Source organism: Saimiri boliviensis, chromosome 3 (genome assembly GCF_048565385.1).
Source record: "Saimiri boliviensis isolate mSaiBol1 chromosome 3, mSaiBol1.pri, whole genome shotgun sequence".
In the NCBI taxonomy this organism is placed as follows: Eukaryota; Metazoa; Chordata; class Mammalia; order Primates; family Cebidae; genus Saimiri; species Saimiri boliviensis.
This window is the reverse complement of record NC_133451.1, coordinates 172,231,455-172,252,749: the sequence shown is the minus strand read 5'-3', so window position 1 is coordinate 172,252,749 and position 21,295 is coordinate 172,231,455. Positions and strand designations below refer to the sequence as shown.

Below are 21,295 nucleotides of genomic sequence, written 5' to 3'. Positions count from 1 at the left end.
TTTCCCAACTACAAACATTTCAGAGGTTATTGGTTTGCTATTCACTTCCCTTTTGCTATTCCCCTGTTTAAAGAATAATACTAAAAAAGGCATCTTTTAAAACATATTTTTTGATTTAGGTGTGGTGGGTCACACCTGTAATCCTAGTACTTTGGGAGGCTGAGCGGGCAGATCATGAGGTCAAGAGATCAAGACCATCCTGGCCAGTATGGTGAAACCCTATCTCTACTAAAAATACAAAAATTGGCTGGGTGTGGTGGCACATGCCTGTAGTCCCAGCTACAAGGGATGCTGAGGCAGGAGAACTGCTTGAATCCGGGAGATGGAGATTGCAGTGAGTTGGGAAGGCGCCACTGAACTCCTGCCCAGGTGACAGTGTGAGACTTCGTATCAAAAACAAACAAAAACAAACAAACAAAACAACAACAACAACAAAATCCATATTTTTTGTCTTTCCAATTTGGCTGTGTTTCTAAATTTCTTCTGCTTACTAAGTCTTGCCCTGTGTATGTCTGTAAAACGCCTTTTCCAAGTTCGTGTTGCTCAGGGTGATGACTTTCAAATTTTGTCTTTTAGTATCATTTAAGCCTACTACAATCCGTGTACACTGATGAGGAAGTTTAATAGATTAAGGGTGTTTATTCTCAGTTCTTCAATCAACAAATCTTTATGGAAGAACTGAGAGACATCATTATGAAGACTTGAACTCTCCTTGTTCTCCATGTAAAATCCATGCAGTCCCTCAATTCCTTGAGAAAGTGTTTCTCGTGGGAATAAACCAATCCATAATAAGTGCACTCACCAGAGAACTTCTTTAGCACTTAATAGACTGATTTCTGAAACTTTTCTATAAAGTACCTGAATTACAAAGGTTTGTAATACCAACCTCTGGTGGTAGGACTGGATGGAAAAGGGCATGTGGTTCTGTGTCTGTCTGGGGTGACCACTTCAAGAGTGCTGCACTTGACACAAGTGTCTCTTATTTATCCTAAGTTTCTATCCTTCACCATATTATACTCATGTTTAAGTAAGCTAATACTACTGATATTTTCCCATGAAGTAGTTTCAGAGTAAAATTGACCCCAGGAGAAGGTGGCATGCTTACTCTGTAGCTGTACCTTTAAATCGATGACTGTATACTTCTAAACGTGGTTCGTTATGTTACTATTTGTGTTTTAATGAATATGCTAGGAGAGAGGAGAAAGCTAATTCAATAAAATGAATTAGATTTTTAAAATCTTATAAATCAGTTGTTCTAATATAATACTGTTCACTCATATATGACATTGAATTTATCAAATATTTCTGTAAGGCATAAACAAAAATTCAGTTTCCTTTTTCATGATTATACTTGGATTAAATGGTCAAATATATTTTTATGATGATTTTAATTTAGAAAGTATTGTCACTTTATTTTAAGGGAGCTATCTGCAAGTAACTTTTCATAACTGAACTTCAAATAAGTGGTTTGAGTGAGGAATTTGATACTTGACAAAAACATGTCTGCAACTGATTAACAGGGAAAAAAATCCAAGATTTATGTCATCATTTTTGGATGTCAGAATGTCTGACAGTCTCATATAATCAAAATGTTGTTTCAGTGTAAATTAAAGATTCAAAATCATGAGAAATTATTGCCATCTTTGGTAGAGGAGGTATTTCTGAAAGGTATACAACATACTATTGCTAAGTTAGGAAGAGAAAGATAACATGGCACAATATAAATTTAAATATTGATTAAGAAAATAATTAAGATGATAATGAAATCTGTCCTCTCTCATCTGTGATGCAATAAAACTACACTGACTTAATTTCACTGAAAGGACCAAAAGATGAATGAATTAAAGTGAAAAGTGCAATTACAGAACTCCTATTTCCCCAGAAATGGGGGTAAGTAGTCACAGATCACTCTTCTGTTATTCTCAGTCTCATTCATTCTTTCTTCCAAGGTACTGCTTTTCACAGCCATGAAGCTCTTCTGGGCTTCCCTCCCTCATAGGGAGATTATTGTCCTGTCTTCAGCACCTTCCTATTCTTACCTGTCCTGAAAAAAGGCTTCTGGTGTAATCTTCATTGACCAACATTTTTTTAAGTCACTTCACTCTCAACTTCAAAGCCTATAGTTTGTTTTTCCTAATTGCCTGTCAAATTCAAATTACACTGGCAGCATTGAAAGCTCCCCGCTGGGCCAGGGGCGCGGTGGCTCACGCCTGTAATCCCAGCACTTTGGGAGGCCGAGGTGGGTGGATCACGAGGTCGAGAGATCGAGACCATCCTGGTCAACATGGTGAAACCCCGTCTCTACTAAAAATACAAAAAATCAGCTGGGCATGGTGGCTCGTGCCTGTAATCCCAGCTACTCAGGAGGCTGAGGCAGGAGAATTGCCTGAACCCAGGAGGCGGAGGTTGCGGTGAGCCGAGATCGCGCCATTGCACTCCAGCCTGGGTAACAAGAGCGAAACTCCGTCTCAAAAAAAAAAAAAAAAAAAAAAAAAAAAAAAAGAAAGAAAGAAAGCTCCCCCCTGACTTGTACCTGTTTCTATAGCCTACTTACCATTACCTCCCTACTAACTATCTGAGAAACAGGTGTGCCTCTTTTATTGTTCTCTGTATACACAGTTCTCTGCTTTTGGTTATTCTTTTTTTTTTTTTTTTTTTTTTTTTTTTTTTTTTTTTTTTGAGACGGAGTTTCGCTCTTGTTACCCAGGCTGGAGTGCAATGGCGCGATCTCGGCTCACCGCAACCTCCGCCTCCTGGGTTCAGGCAATTCTCCTGCCTCAGCCTCCTGAGTAGCTGGGATTACAGGCACGCGCCACCATGCCCAGCTAATTTTTTGTATTTATTAGTAGAGACGGGGTTTCACCATGTTGACCAGGATGGTCTCGATCTCTTGACCTCATGATCCACCAACCTCGGCCTCCCAAAGTGCTGGGATTACAGGCTTGAGCCACCGCGCCCGGCCCTTTTGTTATTATTTAATGATATTTTGAAGACAGTGGCTATTGTACTATGCCAGGTTCCAGGTTGTAAATATGAATCAACAAAGTCTTATTTTTTAAAGTTTGCAGAAACCAATATATGGCAGGCACAAGTGTCTCCAATACTGTGTGATAAGTGAAGTAATATGATCATAAATAAGTTATAGGGTGGTAAAAAGAGAAATATGAAGACAAATTTGTAACATTATTTTGTTCACATAACAAGCAGTTATAGTGGCTTATAAGTTTCATGAAGGCAAGAACTTTCTTTTGATTATGTAGGTACTTCAACATCATTGGTTGAATAAATTCACACTGAACATATCATCAGATCTAAAGAAAGGAGTTATTCCTGAAATTTTATTCTACTTAGAGAGTTGATGGTAATAGTTCATTTGCTTTTTTAATTTTAAAACCACCATCTTGTGGTTGAAATCACCCTGGAGGAGAAGTAAGAAAACCTAGAGCTGTAGTCCTGACTTGTTTCTAATAAGCCAAGTGACTTAAAACACGGCATTTCACTTCACTGAGTGTCATCCATTTTCTCTCTACAATGAGCTGTATGTCTCGAATTTCTTACTCTGCTCTTACAATCTTTAATTCTCCGTGTCAGCAGTCCTTCATCCTTTCAACAGACACATACCAAAAAAACCTTCAGGGTGTATGCCACTAAAACTTAAGATTTGCTTATGTCACAATATTCAGATTTCATCATTTCTTATCTGGGGCTGGATGTCTACACAGCTACTATCAGAAAAGGGATTAACCATCTAAGGTTAGTGCTCTATGATTTATTTCCCACTTCTGTAACCCTGGAGACACTGGCATGGAGAGAGAAATTTTAGCTCTTTGAGCATTCTCCTGGTCATACAGACAAGCAGGAATCCACATCATGCATGGCATGTTTGTTGATAGTGAGACTCTGGATGACTGATTGAAGACTAGGACTGAGCTAAACTGACAGTTTGAGAGCTTAAAAGCATCGATTAGTTCAAGTGTAAGAATCTGACCTTCTCACTTCCTCCATATTGTGGTTCTGGTTTCTATAATTGAATTATTAATATTATTATTTTTTTAAAAGCAAGTATCCCTATTATTTCACACTGTGTAGTGATTATTCTACCAAACTAATAAGGGACATGAATTAATAGACACCTGTGAGTATCGTATTAAGAGTCTTACATATCAAGGACTGAACTGACAAAGATGCATTCTGGGAATTGCATTTCATGTATGTCCTCAGTATACATTCCCATGTTAATCAGCATTGAAAGAACCAATTTCCAGTGAGCGATGAGCACAAAGGCATTTTGTGCTGTACTTATCAGGCTACCTATTGACAGTTATTCATATTGCAGTTTTTAATTAGGTGACAAAGCAGCTTCACATGTATGGTAGTTGGTGCTAATGAAAAGTTACATGAGGAACCAAAGGAAATTAAATAGACGTGAACATTATCATTTTTCACTTTTGTTTGTGGTAACAAGAACATGTGAATTGAAAATCTAAAGAAAAATAATAGTTGATTTAGCTTTAAACATGAAATGTACTAAATAAGAAATCACACTGGGAAATACAAAAAGATCCTTTAATATTTTGTTTTGACACTTTGTAACAATAACAGAAATAGACTATATTTATCTATTCTAACTCTCTAGCATAGTGATAAATAGGTCGTAAAATATCTACCAATTAATGCTGGTTTTACTTATTTTACTTTACATAACTCTAAGTTTATATTATATAGAGAAAATGTTGACAATGCTTACCATTTTTTAATGTGCTATTACAGATATGAATATGAAAAGAAGAGATAACCACCAATTCAGTATTATGTACTTTATTGTTATTTCACAACTTGAAGATTTTGGACTTCATGTGTTTGGAAAAGTTAAGCAGATTTGCTGCAGTAAGTCAACTGTTCTCAAAATCTCATGTATCTGAATAATTCTCTCTTTAACTTAACTACTATTTATTTTCTATTCCTTGTTTTTCTTCTTAAATATATTTGAGAATATATGGGATATGATATTTGAGTATATATGGTATTTAGTTAACAAAAATGTTTGCAACTTTAAAGTTTTAGTGAAAAGTAACTATATAAATAATATAACTCACATGATAGCAAAAAGATTCTTTCACAGGAAAACATTTACTCATGTATCACTTAAGTACTTTTACAGAAAATTATATTTTGATAATGTATATGAAAATTCCTAAACTTATTTAAACAACAATGCTAAAAATTTGTAAATTCTATGTTATCTTTTCTGTTATTCTCACTTTTATGAAGAACTTTCTAAGAACTTACCCCCATGATAGTATTCAAAATTAACATTGTCAGTAATTGCAAATTTTATATATATATATATATATAAAACATACAAATATGTAATATGCATATATATATCTTATATATTCTAAGAATGGTATAATTTCTTAAAGAATAATCCTATATTTTAATTTTGAATTTTTACTTACACCGCTAATCAAACATCACAGTACTCTATGTTTAACAAACATTCAATCAATACTTAGAATCATCATCTTGACCAAATCATATTGGAGCTGGCATATCTTTAATATTCATTTTTTAAGAAAAGTGTCACAGATATCCAAACATATTAATACATACAATTCCTTATGTTAAAAAGTTCAAACAATATCAAGAAACTCAGTTTATAATTTAATAAAACCTTTTTCCTTTTTCTACAGATAGAGGAAGGGTAGAGCTGGAGGCCACTGAAGGATTCTTGCTATGTCAGCTATCTAAAATTTTGTTAATTTGTCTGGCTTTTATTATTACTGTACCATAAATATTATAGCTATATTTTACATAAACATTTGTGAGAAAAGAATTGATTTATCATCAATGATTTATCAATTTTATAAAAATGTTTCAGATCTTTTGAATAACCACCATTTATGGGACATAATGCTTTGTCTTTATACAATTCTGTTTTGTGTGTTGATATATGCTCATAATACTTAGGCTTATATCTATTTATCTGACTTTCTAATTTACATATCAAATGGTAGATGGTCAACTAATTTATTGGAATGGTACATAGAATGTGTAGTTCAATGTAAACACAACTGGTAAAAAAACTGCTTAATAAATCATCAGAATATAATATGAAACATTATAGCAGTCAGTTTTAAAACACATTTTGAAACATAGGATAGTAAATAATGAGAAATCTCCCCACTGGCTTTCAGAAAAAAAATGTATTTTGTTCTTCGCATGCCCTAGAACATCTAGCCTTACCTTACACATAATAGATGCACAATGAACATGTGTTGGGTGCATTTCTGACAGTGTAGACACAGGGTGGGATGTAATACGATTTGTGGCATAAAGAGAAACAAATAGTTTGACGAGAGGGAGAGAGGATGACAGAAAGTCTGTTCTACAGTGATTTCTCATTAATGGTGATGCTGCTTTCTCAACTGACTGCTTGGCAGGGGACTATCTGATCTGCTCTCTGCAGCCAGCCTATTGATTTTGTGTGTGGGAGTAATCCGATGCATAAAGAGGCAAGAAAATGGGAGGCAACATTTTCCTAGGTAACTGTCAAGAAGCAGATAGTTTACATTTGATGCATCCAGGCTAAGTGGCCCCACATGAAGTTGAATTATTAGTAAAGCAATCCTAACACTGACAATTCTCTTTTCCAGTAGGTCTAACGTTAGTGAAAGATTTATTAGATTTAAAGAAAAGCAAAGATATGCTAGAGAGAGATTGGCTATATATGGATACAAGGTAAAAATTATTCTCCCTTTCTTATATATACAATGTTGTATATATATACATATCAAAGTCTAATTTTAATTCTCAGAATACTGTGGCTCTAGGTTTTATCTAGATATCCAGTGTCTAACCATTTTACTGCTAGTAGGTGCTAACACTACATGCAAGGTCATATGATAAGCTTGGAGAAGAAACCAACAATAAAAGAACATCTTCAAAGAAAAATTTTTAAACCAACCAAGCAACCAACCAAACAAAAACTCAGAGAAGCAAGCAAAAAAATGCAAACAATTTAAAAAATAAACAAAAATTGTCGAGGAAGAGAATAAAACTATTGTATAAAAGAGGATTTTGTGTTAAATTCCAGTTTTAAAATGTCCAGCATTTTGCCTAACACAAGTTATACATTCGCAAATTGCTAGTTTCTTTCCTTCCACCCCAGGAGAGAATGTTAAATGTTACCTGCCATAGAGGGTCTTTCTGCTCAGGAAAGAGCTCAAAGTACTTGTGGGCCAGTTGTACTGGAGGCAGAGTTTGCAATTTCAGGTTGGTCCAGCTCTGCACAAAGTTGGCCAAGTTCACAAACGTATATAACCCTAGGCGATCATTTCCATAGTTTGACAAATGGGTCATGAAAATGCTGATCTGAAAGATAAATAAAAATGATGACAAAAATATATGCTTAAGCTCAAAAGCACCAGTACAACCTCCACCCAGTCCCTCGCCTCACCTTGGAATTTCACAAGAAGTGCAATGATCTTTTTAAGTGGAAAGCTACACATTTAATTTTAATCTCAAAAACAACACTTAAACCCACTTTTAAAATTAAAATTAAAATTGAGGGTGTCATTTCCTCACTGTTCTTCAGAAGGATAGTGTTACTTTGCGTTATCAGTTTTGCTTACTGTGGAACCAATACCATCAAATTCCAATCTATTACCTCTCAGACTAGTGAAGAACGAAAATTAAGCCAGTTCTAAAATTAAACAAATTTTCCAGAGCTTTTCTGTGTGTACAGATTGAAATAGAATCGGACTCAAGAAAATGTGCTTTTTTGTGGTCTAATTAAAAGAATTTTATTGCAGTAGAGACGGTAAATGTTTGCGCAGAAACTGATTGCATCTAGCCAGAAACTCTTTTCCACTCATTAATCCTTTTACAACTTTTCATACCTCAATATTAACTCTAAAAATATCATGGCATTTCAGAGTAGTTCTTTTGTATATCATAGACAAAGAAAAAAATGAAATTAGATGAATTGGTATTCAAAGAGCAACCAAAAATTCAAATGTGCTACAACCATAAACTAATGTTTAGTTTATCAGGCATAGCAACAGCGATTTAAAAAATATGAAATAAAAGAAAAATGGCAAAATTCTGATTTAAATTGAAGAGATTGTTTATGCAAGTCATAAAAAGAGAGTTCATCACTTTGTGACAAACATAATTTTGTACTTGTTCCTCAATGTCATAATATAAGGCTAATATGATGCCATAAATGATATTAAAACAAATACAACATCTGAAGTTGAACAGAAAAATAATATAGATGGAAATTCAAGTGTCTCATGGCTAATAGTTTGTATGAAAACGCACTGACACTTTTTAAAGGGTTTATGTTTCTTAGTGTGGTTAGATATTAGCCATGCAGTAAAGACTATATGCAGGCCTTCTGTTCTCATAATCTGTCACAGATTAACTGTAAATGCCTAAAGAGGAGGCCTTTTGTCTTGAAAAATAATAGAAGCATTATCTTGCACCAGAATTTAAAAAATACATGCTGGCAAAATACTGTAAGTTAAAATCTCACTGTAGGTTGAAAAACCCTAAGTGTTAGTTGATAAAATAGTCTTATTTAAGATTCGTATGGAATCATTTAAACAAACATAGGCATATATGTCACTCCCCAATGTTACATTGGCCAATCTGATAGGTAGCAGTTTATTGTTTAAATACCCTTTTTATTGTGGAAAAGGTAGTCTCTATTATTTGTCATACTAGAATACTGAACAAAAATTATCTGAAGAAACCTATTAAAATCACAAAGTCACACCTCATCATAGTCGAAGGTAGAGAAGAGAATGTGGCTTCAATGTTCCTAACTTACATAAAATAATATCTAAAGTTCGTATAGTACTTGTTTACTATGTACTAAGCAGGATTCTAAGCCCTTTACATATATGAAATAATTGAATTTTCTCAATACTGTTACAAAAGAGCTACTTTATTGTCCCCTTTAACAGATGGAAAAAAAAAAATTAAGCAGAAAGCAATTAATTAACTTGTTCAAGTTCTACATCTATTTAGTGGCAGAGTAGGAATTTAAACCCAGGCACCCAGATTTCCAATTCTGACATATAACAGAAACCTTCACCAAAACATTATTTTATATTGAATTTGACATCCATCATTTTTTTTTTCCTTTTTCGCTTTTCAACAACAACAAAAAGCAAGACAAAGAATGTATTTTTGTAGAAGGCAGTAGTAAACTATGTAAGTATTATCTTGGCAACTTAAAGTTTTTATTTTTCTTTTTAAATTGAAATGAAGAAAGAAAAAAGTATTTTGCAAACCTTAAATGAAAGTTTTTAAGACAATGAATTATAGTACCTGAGAAAAATATTACTAATAGACTGCAAATTTATCTTTGAAGACAGTATCACTCCTGTCATATTTCTGGTCCATTTTTTATCCTTGGAGTATATTCAAATCTTTTATTGGAAACCTCAAAAAAGAGAGTAGGTGTTTTAACAATATTATTTATTTAATTTATCTAGGTAGAAATTTAAGTTAAACCCCTTAAATTTAAGTTGGATCTCTTAATTTCTTTAAATGTAATTAAAACCCCTAAATATTAATTGACAATGATTTTAATTGAGATTCATATGGAATCTCAAGTAAAATTTAAATCATGTAAAATTGCAAATATTTTCCTATGAATCTCAGGTGCAATTATTATATCAACTAATATTTAGGGATTTTAACTTAAATTTCTACCTAGATGAATTATATAAATATAACACTGTCCACTGTTAAATTGGCCAATCTCTCACTCTTAAATTCTTTTATCTCAAATAAAAAGTTCCCTCTTGGCAGGACTTACAGTTTCTGTAACATAACATGGTATCTGTAGTTGATGAGCAGGTAACTGCAATTGTCATGAGAGTTTCTTTATAATCACCACAAAATAATATGCATTTGATCTCCAATAAGTATGCATTTATCTCATGTCACTACTGTAATTAAGAAATAAGACAGTGTAAGAAGCATGCTTCAGGATAATTATAGTTTCCCAGGACTGAAAATATTATTAAAAAACCAGGCTGAGGCCGGGCGCGGTGGCTCAAGCCTGTAATCCCAGCACTTTGGGAGGCCGAAGCGGGTGGATCACGAGGTCGACAGATCGAGACCATCCTGGTCAACATGGTGAAACCCCGTCTCTACTAAAAATACAAAAAATTAACTGAGCATGGTGGCACGTGCCTGTAATCCCAGCTACTCAGGAGGCTGAGGCAGGAGAATTGCCTGAACCCAGGAGGCGGAGGTTGCGGTGAGCCGAGACCGGGCCATTGCACTCCAGCCTGGGTAACAAGGGTGAAACTCCGTTTCAAAACAAACAAAAACAAACAAACAAACAAACAAAAAAAAAACAAGCTGCATGTTAAATGCCCTGAGAAAGATAATAATGTCCCAGAAATCTACCACCTGCCCTCTAGCATTGGTATTTTAAGAAGGAATTATAAGGCACTTGTGAGGGTCTAAAGTCTGACAAAATTATAAATGAGAATACCACTTTGAGAGTATTGTAAAGAGTAGTTTTATATCATAAGCAGATATATATTATCATTTTTTTAGGGTATTAACATAGGTTTTTAAAAGATTTTGCAACGACTAGGTCTAAGTCATTTTTCCAGAGCTTTCTTAGGAGCATAAGCCTTGTTTGATGAAAAAAAGTGTAAAACTGAATGCAGGGCAAATGGAAAATCCGTCTTTGGAAGAAAGCAGAGCCTGGAGATATGCGGTCTAAGCTGAGGCACACTGCTGCATTTAAATTTTCCTTTACTGAGAATAAAAACAAGCACCTGTCCACGTTGGTTGCAATCACTGTTGTATGGGGCAGCATGTGCTCATGCCTTACTGGTTAGAAACAAATTAGTGCTGGTATATGGTCAATTGGTTGCACTTTAAGAAAAACAATTCTGCAAGCACAGCTTAACTGTGCATATCTGGCTTGCTAAAATCACCTATTTTGCAGACAGAGCATAATAGTTTTAGTAATTCTGGACAAATGGCTTCTTTAAACAAACAAACAAACAAAAAAAACCTATTTCAGAGAGTGTAGGTGTGTAAGACGAATTAAAAATGGATGTTTTGAGGCATAAATAAGAGAATTCAAATGATATGTGGTATGAGTAGCAAATAATTTTTCACAGACTTACGTTGCTACTGTTTTTTACTGTTTATCTTGTTCTTTTATATATTTATTTTGATTATTATTTTCTTATTGCATACTAAAAATAATCTTTCTCAATACCGTACTCCCCAGAGTATCATCTGGGGGAAAGTATGACTGTGCTACATGGATAAAAATGGTTTATATATACAACTCACTGAACTTTGAAAAATTGCAGCTCAGAGATATGCATTGATTCAAACAAACACAGCTTTACCTTTCTTATGAAAAGGACAGGAAAGGACATTGTTCAATGGATGAATTGAAGAATAAGATGTTCAGTAAGCCCTAATTTCAGTAGGCCAACTGCAGCAGACCTTTCAGAGGGATACCAAGGTCTGGGTGCCATTGCTTTGATCATCAGGCACTCTGGGCTGCCTTTATGTTGTTGTTGGCATGTCTACCTATGTTTCTCCCGCAGCTCCCAAGGCTCTCAACTTCATTATAACCAAATGTAAAACAAGTCTAAATTTTCTTATCTGTTGTAAAAATATACAAGCAAGCTTGTGGGCACGTTCATAGTCTATTCATTAGAAACATAACAGTTTTTCGTTAACCTGATTGTCAAATACAATACATATACTCAAAATTTGGGAAGACATTGTCTATGGAATAAATCTATTTAATGATATATCTAAAGTTCAAGGAAAAAGGAAGCTTTAAGTATAGTAATGTATAAATCTTGATAATAGGGAATTGAGTAAATATGATTGAACTTTATGGATAATCCTTAACGGTGGGTAAAAACGCTATCATAGTGACAAATGAAATGGTAGTAAATAAATTTAGACAACTGGTTATCCCTCTTAGTATGTAATTGCCAATTATACAATTAATTGTTTTTTTATAATATTTTGTTTTTATCTTTCTTATGAAGCTGCTAATATACAAAATATAAGAAAAGAAGAAAACAGGGAAGAACAAAATAAAAATAAAAGACCTTATATTATCCACAACATAAAGCATTAACACTCTCCAGGCTGAGTTAGAATATTTTACTGCCAATATCAGAATAGTTTCCTTGCTTTCCCTGCTTGTATGACAAATAGGATGTTATTGTAAACTGTATGATAATGAATATCAGTAGCCAGAATATATTATACATATTTTAAAATTGGAATTAAAAATTACTTTTAGGGCATACATTTTTAGTTAAAGTACACATTGAATATTTGGGTATTTAGTTCTCTGTGCCTTACGCTGCCTTTAAAAGTCAAATCATATACAGAATAGTCGGATACTTGGTTCCCAGGAAAAAATGCACAGTCAGAAACAGAATGAAACAATGGCTTTGTAGAGCAAGAAGAGAGGCAACCTGTTTTAAGGCAGCTTGCTTTGTGCTCAGTATTTTTTAAGACAGGCATTAAATATTAGCAGTCGGTTTCCATTTTTGCCTCTGTGGCTCTCTGACAGCATGCCCCTTTTCAGCATAGTTCATTATGTTTAAAAATATGTCCATTAGCTTGTTAAATTATTGATTATGCTTTTAGTTCTAGTTCTCATAAAATGTGAAGATAGATGGAATACAGGGAAATACATTCCTGATGGCTCCTCTGATGGGCTTTGGCATTGTACTCATATTTTTCTCATAAAAGGTAATTTTGTGATTTTATTTTATTCTAAAAATAGGCTAGAACCGCACAGGGGATATTAAGAGTCAGACTAGGCTTAAAGTTACAACTTTAAGTGCCAATAACACTTATTGATTTAAACACACATAAAGGTTGGTAATAATTGTAGGCAACTCAGTCTTGGGCAACTATTCAGGACTAGGCAACTAATAACTTGGTGAATGCTGACATCTATGCTCTTAGATATAGAAAGTAAGGAAAGTTGGTCCAAATCTAATATAATTATACTATTCTTTCATTCAATCTAAAATCGTTCTCCACCTGGAGTCTACCATTTAGATACATCATTTTTTTTTTTTTTAATAAATGAAACATTCCAATGAATGTTTCATGATTGATCTTTTCTTAACATACCATGTGGTTGAATGTTAATGTTAATTTACTTATATAACTTTACAAAGTTGCACTTTCGTTGTGTTACTAGGAACTAATTAACTATCTTATTTATGAGAAAAGGAAGTAAGGATCAAGGATTTCACATGACCTGTCTGAGGTTATGCAGGGGATTCTAGCAAATCCAGCATTCAAAATTCATCAAACTTCCATCTATTTTCTCCTACATCTTCTTCTACTACTTTATTTACCTGGTAAATTTTATTTATAATAATCCTATATTGTAACTCATGACATTTCTTCATAAATTTTTTCCTAGAATGGATTAAATCTAAAATTTCACTAACATATTTTTACTTTTTTTGGAAATAAAAAAAATAATATTTCAATATGTTTATGCACACACATACATTTCAGCTTATTACTAACTCTAGACACTTGAAGATAATAAAGTACTGGGGAGAAAAATGATTGTTTCATTTGGAAAATTTTAATTCTCTTGCAGCACTAAAAACAGATGCCAAGGTTTTCCGCAATGGAACACATGATACATTTCCACTAAGAAATGTGTTCTATAAGTAAAAAGTAACTCTGATATTCCAGTTTCAAAGAAACACATATTATTACTTCAGGTAGATATTTCAAGATTTATTCCTTTAAGAACAACACTTGGAAGTAGAAACAGACGGGGCGCAGTGGCTCGGCCTGTAACCCCAGCACTTTGGGAAGCCAAGGCAGGTGGATCACCTGAGATCAAGAGTTTGACTAGTCTGGCCAACACGGTGAAACCCCGTGTCTGCTGCAAATATAAAAAGTAGCTGGGCATGATGGCAGGTGCCTGTCGTCCCGGCTACTTAGAAGGCTGAGGCAGAAGAATCGCTTGAACCTGGGAGGTGGAGGTTGCAGTGAGCCAAGATTGTGCCACTGCACTCTGGCCTGGGCCACAGAATGAGACTCTGTCTTAATAAATAAATAAATAAAAAAGAAAATGAGAACGTGTAGAGGAAAAAAAAAAATATATATATATATATAAAGCTGGAAAAAAATGGAAGAAAGAAAGGAAGAAGAGAAAACAAAGAAAAAGCAAAAACAAAAAAAAAAAAAAAAAAAGAGAGAAAAAAGAAAAGAAAGGAAAGGAAAAAGGAAGGAAGAAAAAGAAGCAAAGAAAAGCTCCAGAATCAAATACATCTCACCATCTGCAGGTCAGATGAGCAGTAAAAAGATTCGGCTACTAAGAATTGTTTAGTTCGTGTCTTTAAATCTCCGCTTACAATAAACTTCAGTTATTGATCTTTCCACTCAGGCTACTTCCCTAAGCGCAGGAGCTCTTTTGCTCCATGTGACTTTCAACGTGGTTTCATGTAAGATGTGCCTCACCTCAAACATTTATAATTAATCACTATTCCTAGCTGATGTTTTAACAGCCAATACCCTTGGCTGTTAAAAGAAAAGTCTTTTCTAGGGTGTGTGAAAAACTAAGTGTTTGATTATTAATTTGGAGCAGGCTTAATGAAGAAAATAATAGTAACTAAAAAGTTAAAATTTAAAAAGGACATTGATTAAAACATCCCAGACATTTGTATTTCATAAGTCTGAAAATATTTTTAAAGATTTCTATTTCTATGATAATTCATATTGTTTTGATTTGCATACAATGGAACAATACAAACATGAAACTTGGAATTAGAATGCCTAAGCTTGAGAACTGAGTCTTCATTATGTATCAATTAACGTCTCTAAATCTCTGTGGCTAAATGAAAACAGTAACTTAGTTACAGTTTCTTTGTGATGCCCAAATGAGTTGAGGTATACCAAAACATTTTATAAAATGAAAAACACTGTGTGAAGGTTATCACTATGGATATTCAGTAAAAATAATTATAGAATAATTATATATCAAATATAACTTAACTTATTTTATTTATATATCATAGATACTATCTTTTGTAAGCAAAGTCAGTGTTTCTTTGTTACTCTGCTATCATCTGTATATAACAAGGCTTATGATAATATAATTTCTAGTTAAACCAGAAAATTTTGGATACATGTATACCAGAGTAAAAATGACTAACTTTGGTAACTAATACATGAAACTCTATTGTAGTCTTTGCTATTTTTTATGTTTTATTTTATTTTTAGTTGATAAATAATCATTATATGTATTTATGAAATACAATGTGAAGTTTTGATACATCATTGCGGAATGATCAAATCAGGATAATTAGCATATTCATCACCTCAAATATTTATGTTTCTTTGTGATGAGCACATTTAAAATCCTCTTTTAGCTATTTTGAAACATACATTTTTATTCACTATAGTCCCCAGGCTGTGCAATAGGACACTAAAACTTAATCCTAATAAATGCAAGTTTTATCCAACAGAATCACCTGATAGCTGCAGTTAAAAATCAATATAGGAAGAGATTGTTAAATGGAATCCTTTGTTTCATTTTAAATATTTCAATGAGTAGATTTGAGAAGCAGAGACCACTCAAGGTTAGTATGACGAGCTGATGTCTTGCTTTGCCTGTCTTCTATACACCTAAATCAAAGAGTACCCCCATCCCACTTCCCCACTCCCTTGCCCTTCAGGCCACTCACCACCCGACATATGTATTTCTTTGGCTATTTGTTGGCTATTCCGTCACTCCCACGTTAAATTTTAATCTTCTTGAATACAGGGACTCTGGTGCTGTTGTTCACTGCTATATCTTTAATGCTTAGTGAAATACCTGACACATGATAGGTGTGCAAAAAATATTTATTGAATGAACAAAGAAAGCCTTGGTAACATACACTTCCTTGCAAGTAGAAAATATGGAGTAACTTAATTGCTTTCCAATTATTCCCCAAGGTCTAAAGATGTGAGGGGAAAAACAAAACACTCTATTCAAAAACCCTGAAAACAGCTGGCATTTAACAGGATACAATGAATTGTTAAATTACATTTTTTATTTGTGTTTTCCATTTCCGTTATCAGACTAAATGCACATGAAGTTCCATTCCGCATCTGATTATTTACCAGTGTCCCAGTTTTTCAGTCATAGTATTTGGTTAGTGCATTATTAACAAATCAGAACTGTTTTGATTCAAGACTGACTACAGTGTAAACACTGATCTTCCTGAATGGAGAAGTTGGGCAGTGATTTTGTCAAAGCACAGTAAATAGGGCAGCTGTTCTAACAGAGAACAGAAGGCTCCTGCTATATTTCAGTGAGCAGGCATTTTAAATTCTCCATTTTTCTTTTACATTAATAAAGCCTTAGTCATTAAAAGGCAACACATGCTCACAACCGTATAGTTGTTGCATATATTTGTGTTTGCTTTCCTTTAGTAGAACTGGGATTTTAGATGTTATAGCAATTATATTTTAGAATACTCTGATTTTCACCAAAGATCTCCCAGTTTTGCATCATGGGAGGCAACCAAAGCTGCTCTCCATCACAGTTATTTACCATCACTCTTTTTAAAAGATTAAATCTCCCTTTCAGCCATGTTGCAGTGATGCCACATAAAAGTCACTGAAGTGCAAATTCATAACCCCAGGAATAATCATGGGCAGTTCAGCCATGGGGTGGAGAAAACATGTCCATTAGTAATCAGTGTAAGCTTCACTGACAGCCACAAATACAGCTCAACAGTTTTCAGTGAAGAAAATCATGTCATATTTACTTATTCAAGCAATCAACCAATTGACACACATTTATTAAACGCTTACTAAGTGCCTGACAGTCTATTGCAAACTAGAGATATAATGCTAAATAAATTATCCTGAGTTACTGCCTAAAGATGCTTAGGGTCAAATGGGAATAAAAACAAACAAACAAACAGCAGATTATGATACAATATGAAATAGAAATTCTATTGTTCTATAATACCACACAGCTGCTTTGGGCAGGGTCTTCTGGCAGAATTCTTCTTGAAACAGAAACATGGGAACTGAGACCTGAAGGTTAAGTAGGGAATTTTCACGTGAGAGAATGGGTGGGAGTAGGAGCAGGGCTGAGATTATGTTTTAGACTGAGAGAAATGCATGGTGAAAAGCAATTGGTAACAGAGTGCCTTCTAGAAAGTAAAAGTTATGCAATGTGGTTCATACAAGAGAATGAAAGAGACCAGCTCAAATAAATCTTTTAAATTGTTGAGGGTTTGGACTTTAATCCGAAGAGCAATAAGGAACCATTGAAGGATTTTGACTAGGGAGGGATCATAGTCAGATATGCATTTTACAAATACTCAGATCTTGACTGTCTTATGAAGAAGAGTAAAGATTGGAAGTTGAGAGTCATTTAGAAGATTGTTGTAGGTGTATGACTGAAAGGCGATTGCCACTTTAACAGTGACGATGAGAAAGGAGATAAACAGATACAAAATACGTTAATACTGTATCTCTAATGATCTGTGTTTGATTTGATGCCAGGGATGAGAAAAAAAAAAGGAAGGATCAAAGATATAGTCAGGTGTCTTAGGTGACTGAATAAGTACTGGAGCAATTTCACCTAAAAAGAAAACAAATAAAGGGGTGAATGAGACAAAAGATTGAGAGAAAAAGAAATCTTAAAACAGTGACTATCAGGAACCACACAGAGCTAACAAGGGAGTATAGAAGCATGCTGCGGCTGCTCTGAGGATCCAGGTGAGCCCCTATAAACTTATACAGACTCTAATCTTCATGCTATTCTCTAGCAGGACAGAATTAGAAGCCAGCTAAAGATCTGGAGGGGGCAGACAGCTGAATTCATCTGGCCTTGAGTATTTGCCAAATAAATGGAATGGAAGAGGAGTGGCATAAAAGGCATCTGTGTAAGGATTGGAAAACAGGGATTGAAATGATCTCCCAATGTCATTTCTCTAAATTAGTAACAGTTTCAATCTTCTAAAATATATTTTTATAGTATTTGAAACAACTCACTTTATGGCTACATGTAGAGCATACTTATAAATATGTTTACGTATTGATGTGTACATTTTAAACTTTCTACTGAAGTTATTGGGAAGCATTGACAACTGCTTGGACATTTTAGAAACATTCTACAGCACTCAAATACTTTCTATACCTTCTAATGTCGAGGGAGTATTCTGGTAAGTGACAACAATGAAGAAAGGGTTATTCAGTGTGTTGTTTTAAAAGAAGAACAAAAGGAACACAATTTTATCACACCTGTTTACTGTCTTCCCTCCTCTAGTAATTATTTAGAAGAATTTTTTTTTTAAGTTTTCCTTTGGATCAAACTTGGCTTTTCATGACAGAACACACGAATTCTTGTGGGTGAAGGTGACCTTAGAGAAAGTATCTTCACTTGAGCTATTTTGCACATAATTGCAAACAAGAGGACTCCTCTCAAAGCAAGAGAAAACAAAGAATAAGAGGCTTTATGACATGAGGGCCTCAATGGAGTGAAAGAAGTTGAATATCGTTGTGCTATAGGATACGGGAAGAATACATCACTGCTATGATTCCTGAAGAACCACACAGGCCTCCCTGAGAAGTGCAGCATTCGAATGTTGGCCACACTGGACACATCCTTAATGAGCTGGTGTTAACTAGTCAGTCAGTTATTTACAAATAGGCTCAACATGGCCAACAAAGAAGTTGGTGAGCTTGTAAAGAGATAAAGAGAAACTTCCCAAACTAAAGTACAACAGGAAAAAAACAATGAAGAAGACCAGATAAATAAACATACAAGAAATGAAGGGCAATATCAAAGGATAATATATCTGTCATGCCAGAACAGAAAAATTAAAGAGTGGAGCAGAAGAAAATTTAAAGTAATAATAACTGAAAATTTTCTAAAATTAATGACATATAGCATATCACAAATCTAGGAAGCTCAGGGAACACCAAACAGGGTAAGTACCAAACCAAAAAAATACAAAAACAATCAAACAAACAAAATGCACCTAGAAAGCCAGATGAAAAAGAAACATTACTTATCGACACACAAGGAGAAGAATTACAGTGAATTTATCATCTGAAACCATTCAAGCAAGAATAGAGTGAAATAAAATATTTAAAATGTTAAAGGTTAAAGACTACCAATCTAGAATTCTATATCTAACAAAGTTATTATTAAAAAACCAATGAGAAATAAACATTCACAGAAAAACAAAACAAAGCAAAAAACAGGAATTTGTCAGCAGACCTACCCTGAAAAGAGAAAATTCAGATTAAGTTGTTTAAGCAGAGAAAAATTTTATAGTCCAGGAACTTAAATCAACATAAAGAAAATGTGTTTAAAGAATAAATACATTTTTTTCTTAATCTAAAAGATAACTGTATACAGCAATAAAAGTGTTGCATGAGTACAGCATACAAGTAAGTAAAATGTTTAACAGAAATGTCACAAGAAATGACAAAGAAGCATTGGAGATACTAAGTTATAAGGGACCAGCACTACATGTAAAACAATACACTGTTATTTGAAAGTTGTCTAGGTTAGTTTAAAATGTATATTGTCAACTCTTGCAATCACTAAAAAATTTAAAAGAATATATAATTGATGTGCTAAAAGAAGAAATAAAATGGAATCATATAAAATGTTCAATTAAAACCAGAAATGTCAAAAGAGAAAGAGCAAAGACCAAATGCAAAAAGTCGAAAACAGTTAACAACTGGAATAAATAATTCAACCATATCAATAATCACTTAAATCATAAACTATTAATATGTGGATTAAAAAAACAAAAACAAGACCCAGATATTTATTGTCTACAACAGTGGTCCCCAACCTTTTTGGCACCAAGGACCAGGAAGACAATTTTGACCATTGCTTCCATGGACAGCTTGAGTAGGGGAAGTGAGGAACGGTTTCGGATGAAACTGTTTCACCTTAGATAATATCAGGCATTAGATTCTCATAAGGAGCCTGCAACCTAGATCCCTTGCATGTGCAGTTCACAATAGGGTTCATGCTTCTATGAGACTCTAATGCCATCGCTGATCTGACAGGAGGCATAATTCAGGTGGTAATGCTAGCTTGCCCTCCACTCACCTCCAGGGGTGGGGATTCTGATCTACAAGACACACCCTACAAAATAGTCATATGAATTAAAACTCAAGAGATAGAGAAAGTCATGCCACGCTAACACTGATCAAAAGAATGCCAGAGTGCTTACGTTAATTTTAGGAAAGTCCACTTATAATGAGAAAGATTATTAGATAATGAGTACATATGCTGCCCAGAGCTGACACTGGGCTTTGCACACTCACACATATGCTCACACACACATAAGTACACTCACTCACTTATTGAACGTAAACACATTCACTTACATACTTATTCACACATGCATGTGTATACACATACCAACTCCAAGTTGCTGGGGAAGCAAGAAGAGGCAGTCAGCACTGGGAGGAGAAGAAAAAACTTTATTTGGGTTTAAATAGCAATTTTTAATTTGAAACATCTATAATCTTCTTATAACTGAAAACTGCTAAAGAATGTTCAATTCTGGCTAAGGTACCTTACAAAATTACTTTAGAGGAAGTAGGGTTCAATGTAGCACCTGTGAGAGTTCTCAACAAACTTATATAACCATACATGTTCCAATAATAATTCCTTAAGTTTCCACAGTGATGTGGCACCTTTAAAAATATTTTGTCTAAACACCTCAACAAAAGTAATGCTTATATCTACATTAAAACTTGTTTTAACAAAGGTTACTTCAATATTTACTCATAATGCTTACTTGAATTAACTTTTCAGAAGTATTAATTTCTCATTTGAAAGTGCATTTTTTGCCTTTATTACCTTTTAGTAAAGAAGTCATAGACAAAATATGAATGGTTCTCCAGCTTATGCTAAATGAAACATGTTAGAATAAATCATTTTTGAAACAACATGATTGACACCATCAAAATACATATCATGATGTTTAAAAATAGAGGTATTAAAATTTTGATTAAAGTCAACCAGGTGGCTAAAATGAATTTGGTTTGGAGGCTGACTCTATTGTGTGAAGGTAAGCTCATAGTGGTTTTGTGCTTATACTTAAGACGATCTAAGAAACTAAAATTTTCTTCTGTATTTCACCATTTTCCTACCTGTCTCCCTTCTTCCTCTTTTCTACTCTCTTGTATACTGATATAAACATGTGTTTTGCTAGTCTCAGTCTTTTTATTATACTGGCAAAATGTTCTATAATTT

The 21,295-nt window shown here is 34.0% G+C and overlaps 1 protein-coding gene across 1 annotated transcript in view; it reads right to left on the bottom strand.

Annotated features, from left to right (window-relative positions):
* The window catches only part of LOC101036090 (N-deacetylase and N-sulfotransferase 4), a 302,288-nt gene that overhangs the window by 35,103 nt on the left and 245,890 nt on the right, over positions 1-21,295 (bottom strand). Inside the window, exon 7 of the mRNA XM_003929435.4 lies at positions 7,192-7,374. Within this exon, the coding sequence (XP_003929484.1) occupies positions 7,192-7,374 (183 nt within the window). The remainder of the gene's footprint in view (positions 1-7,191; positions 7,375-21,295) is intronic.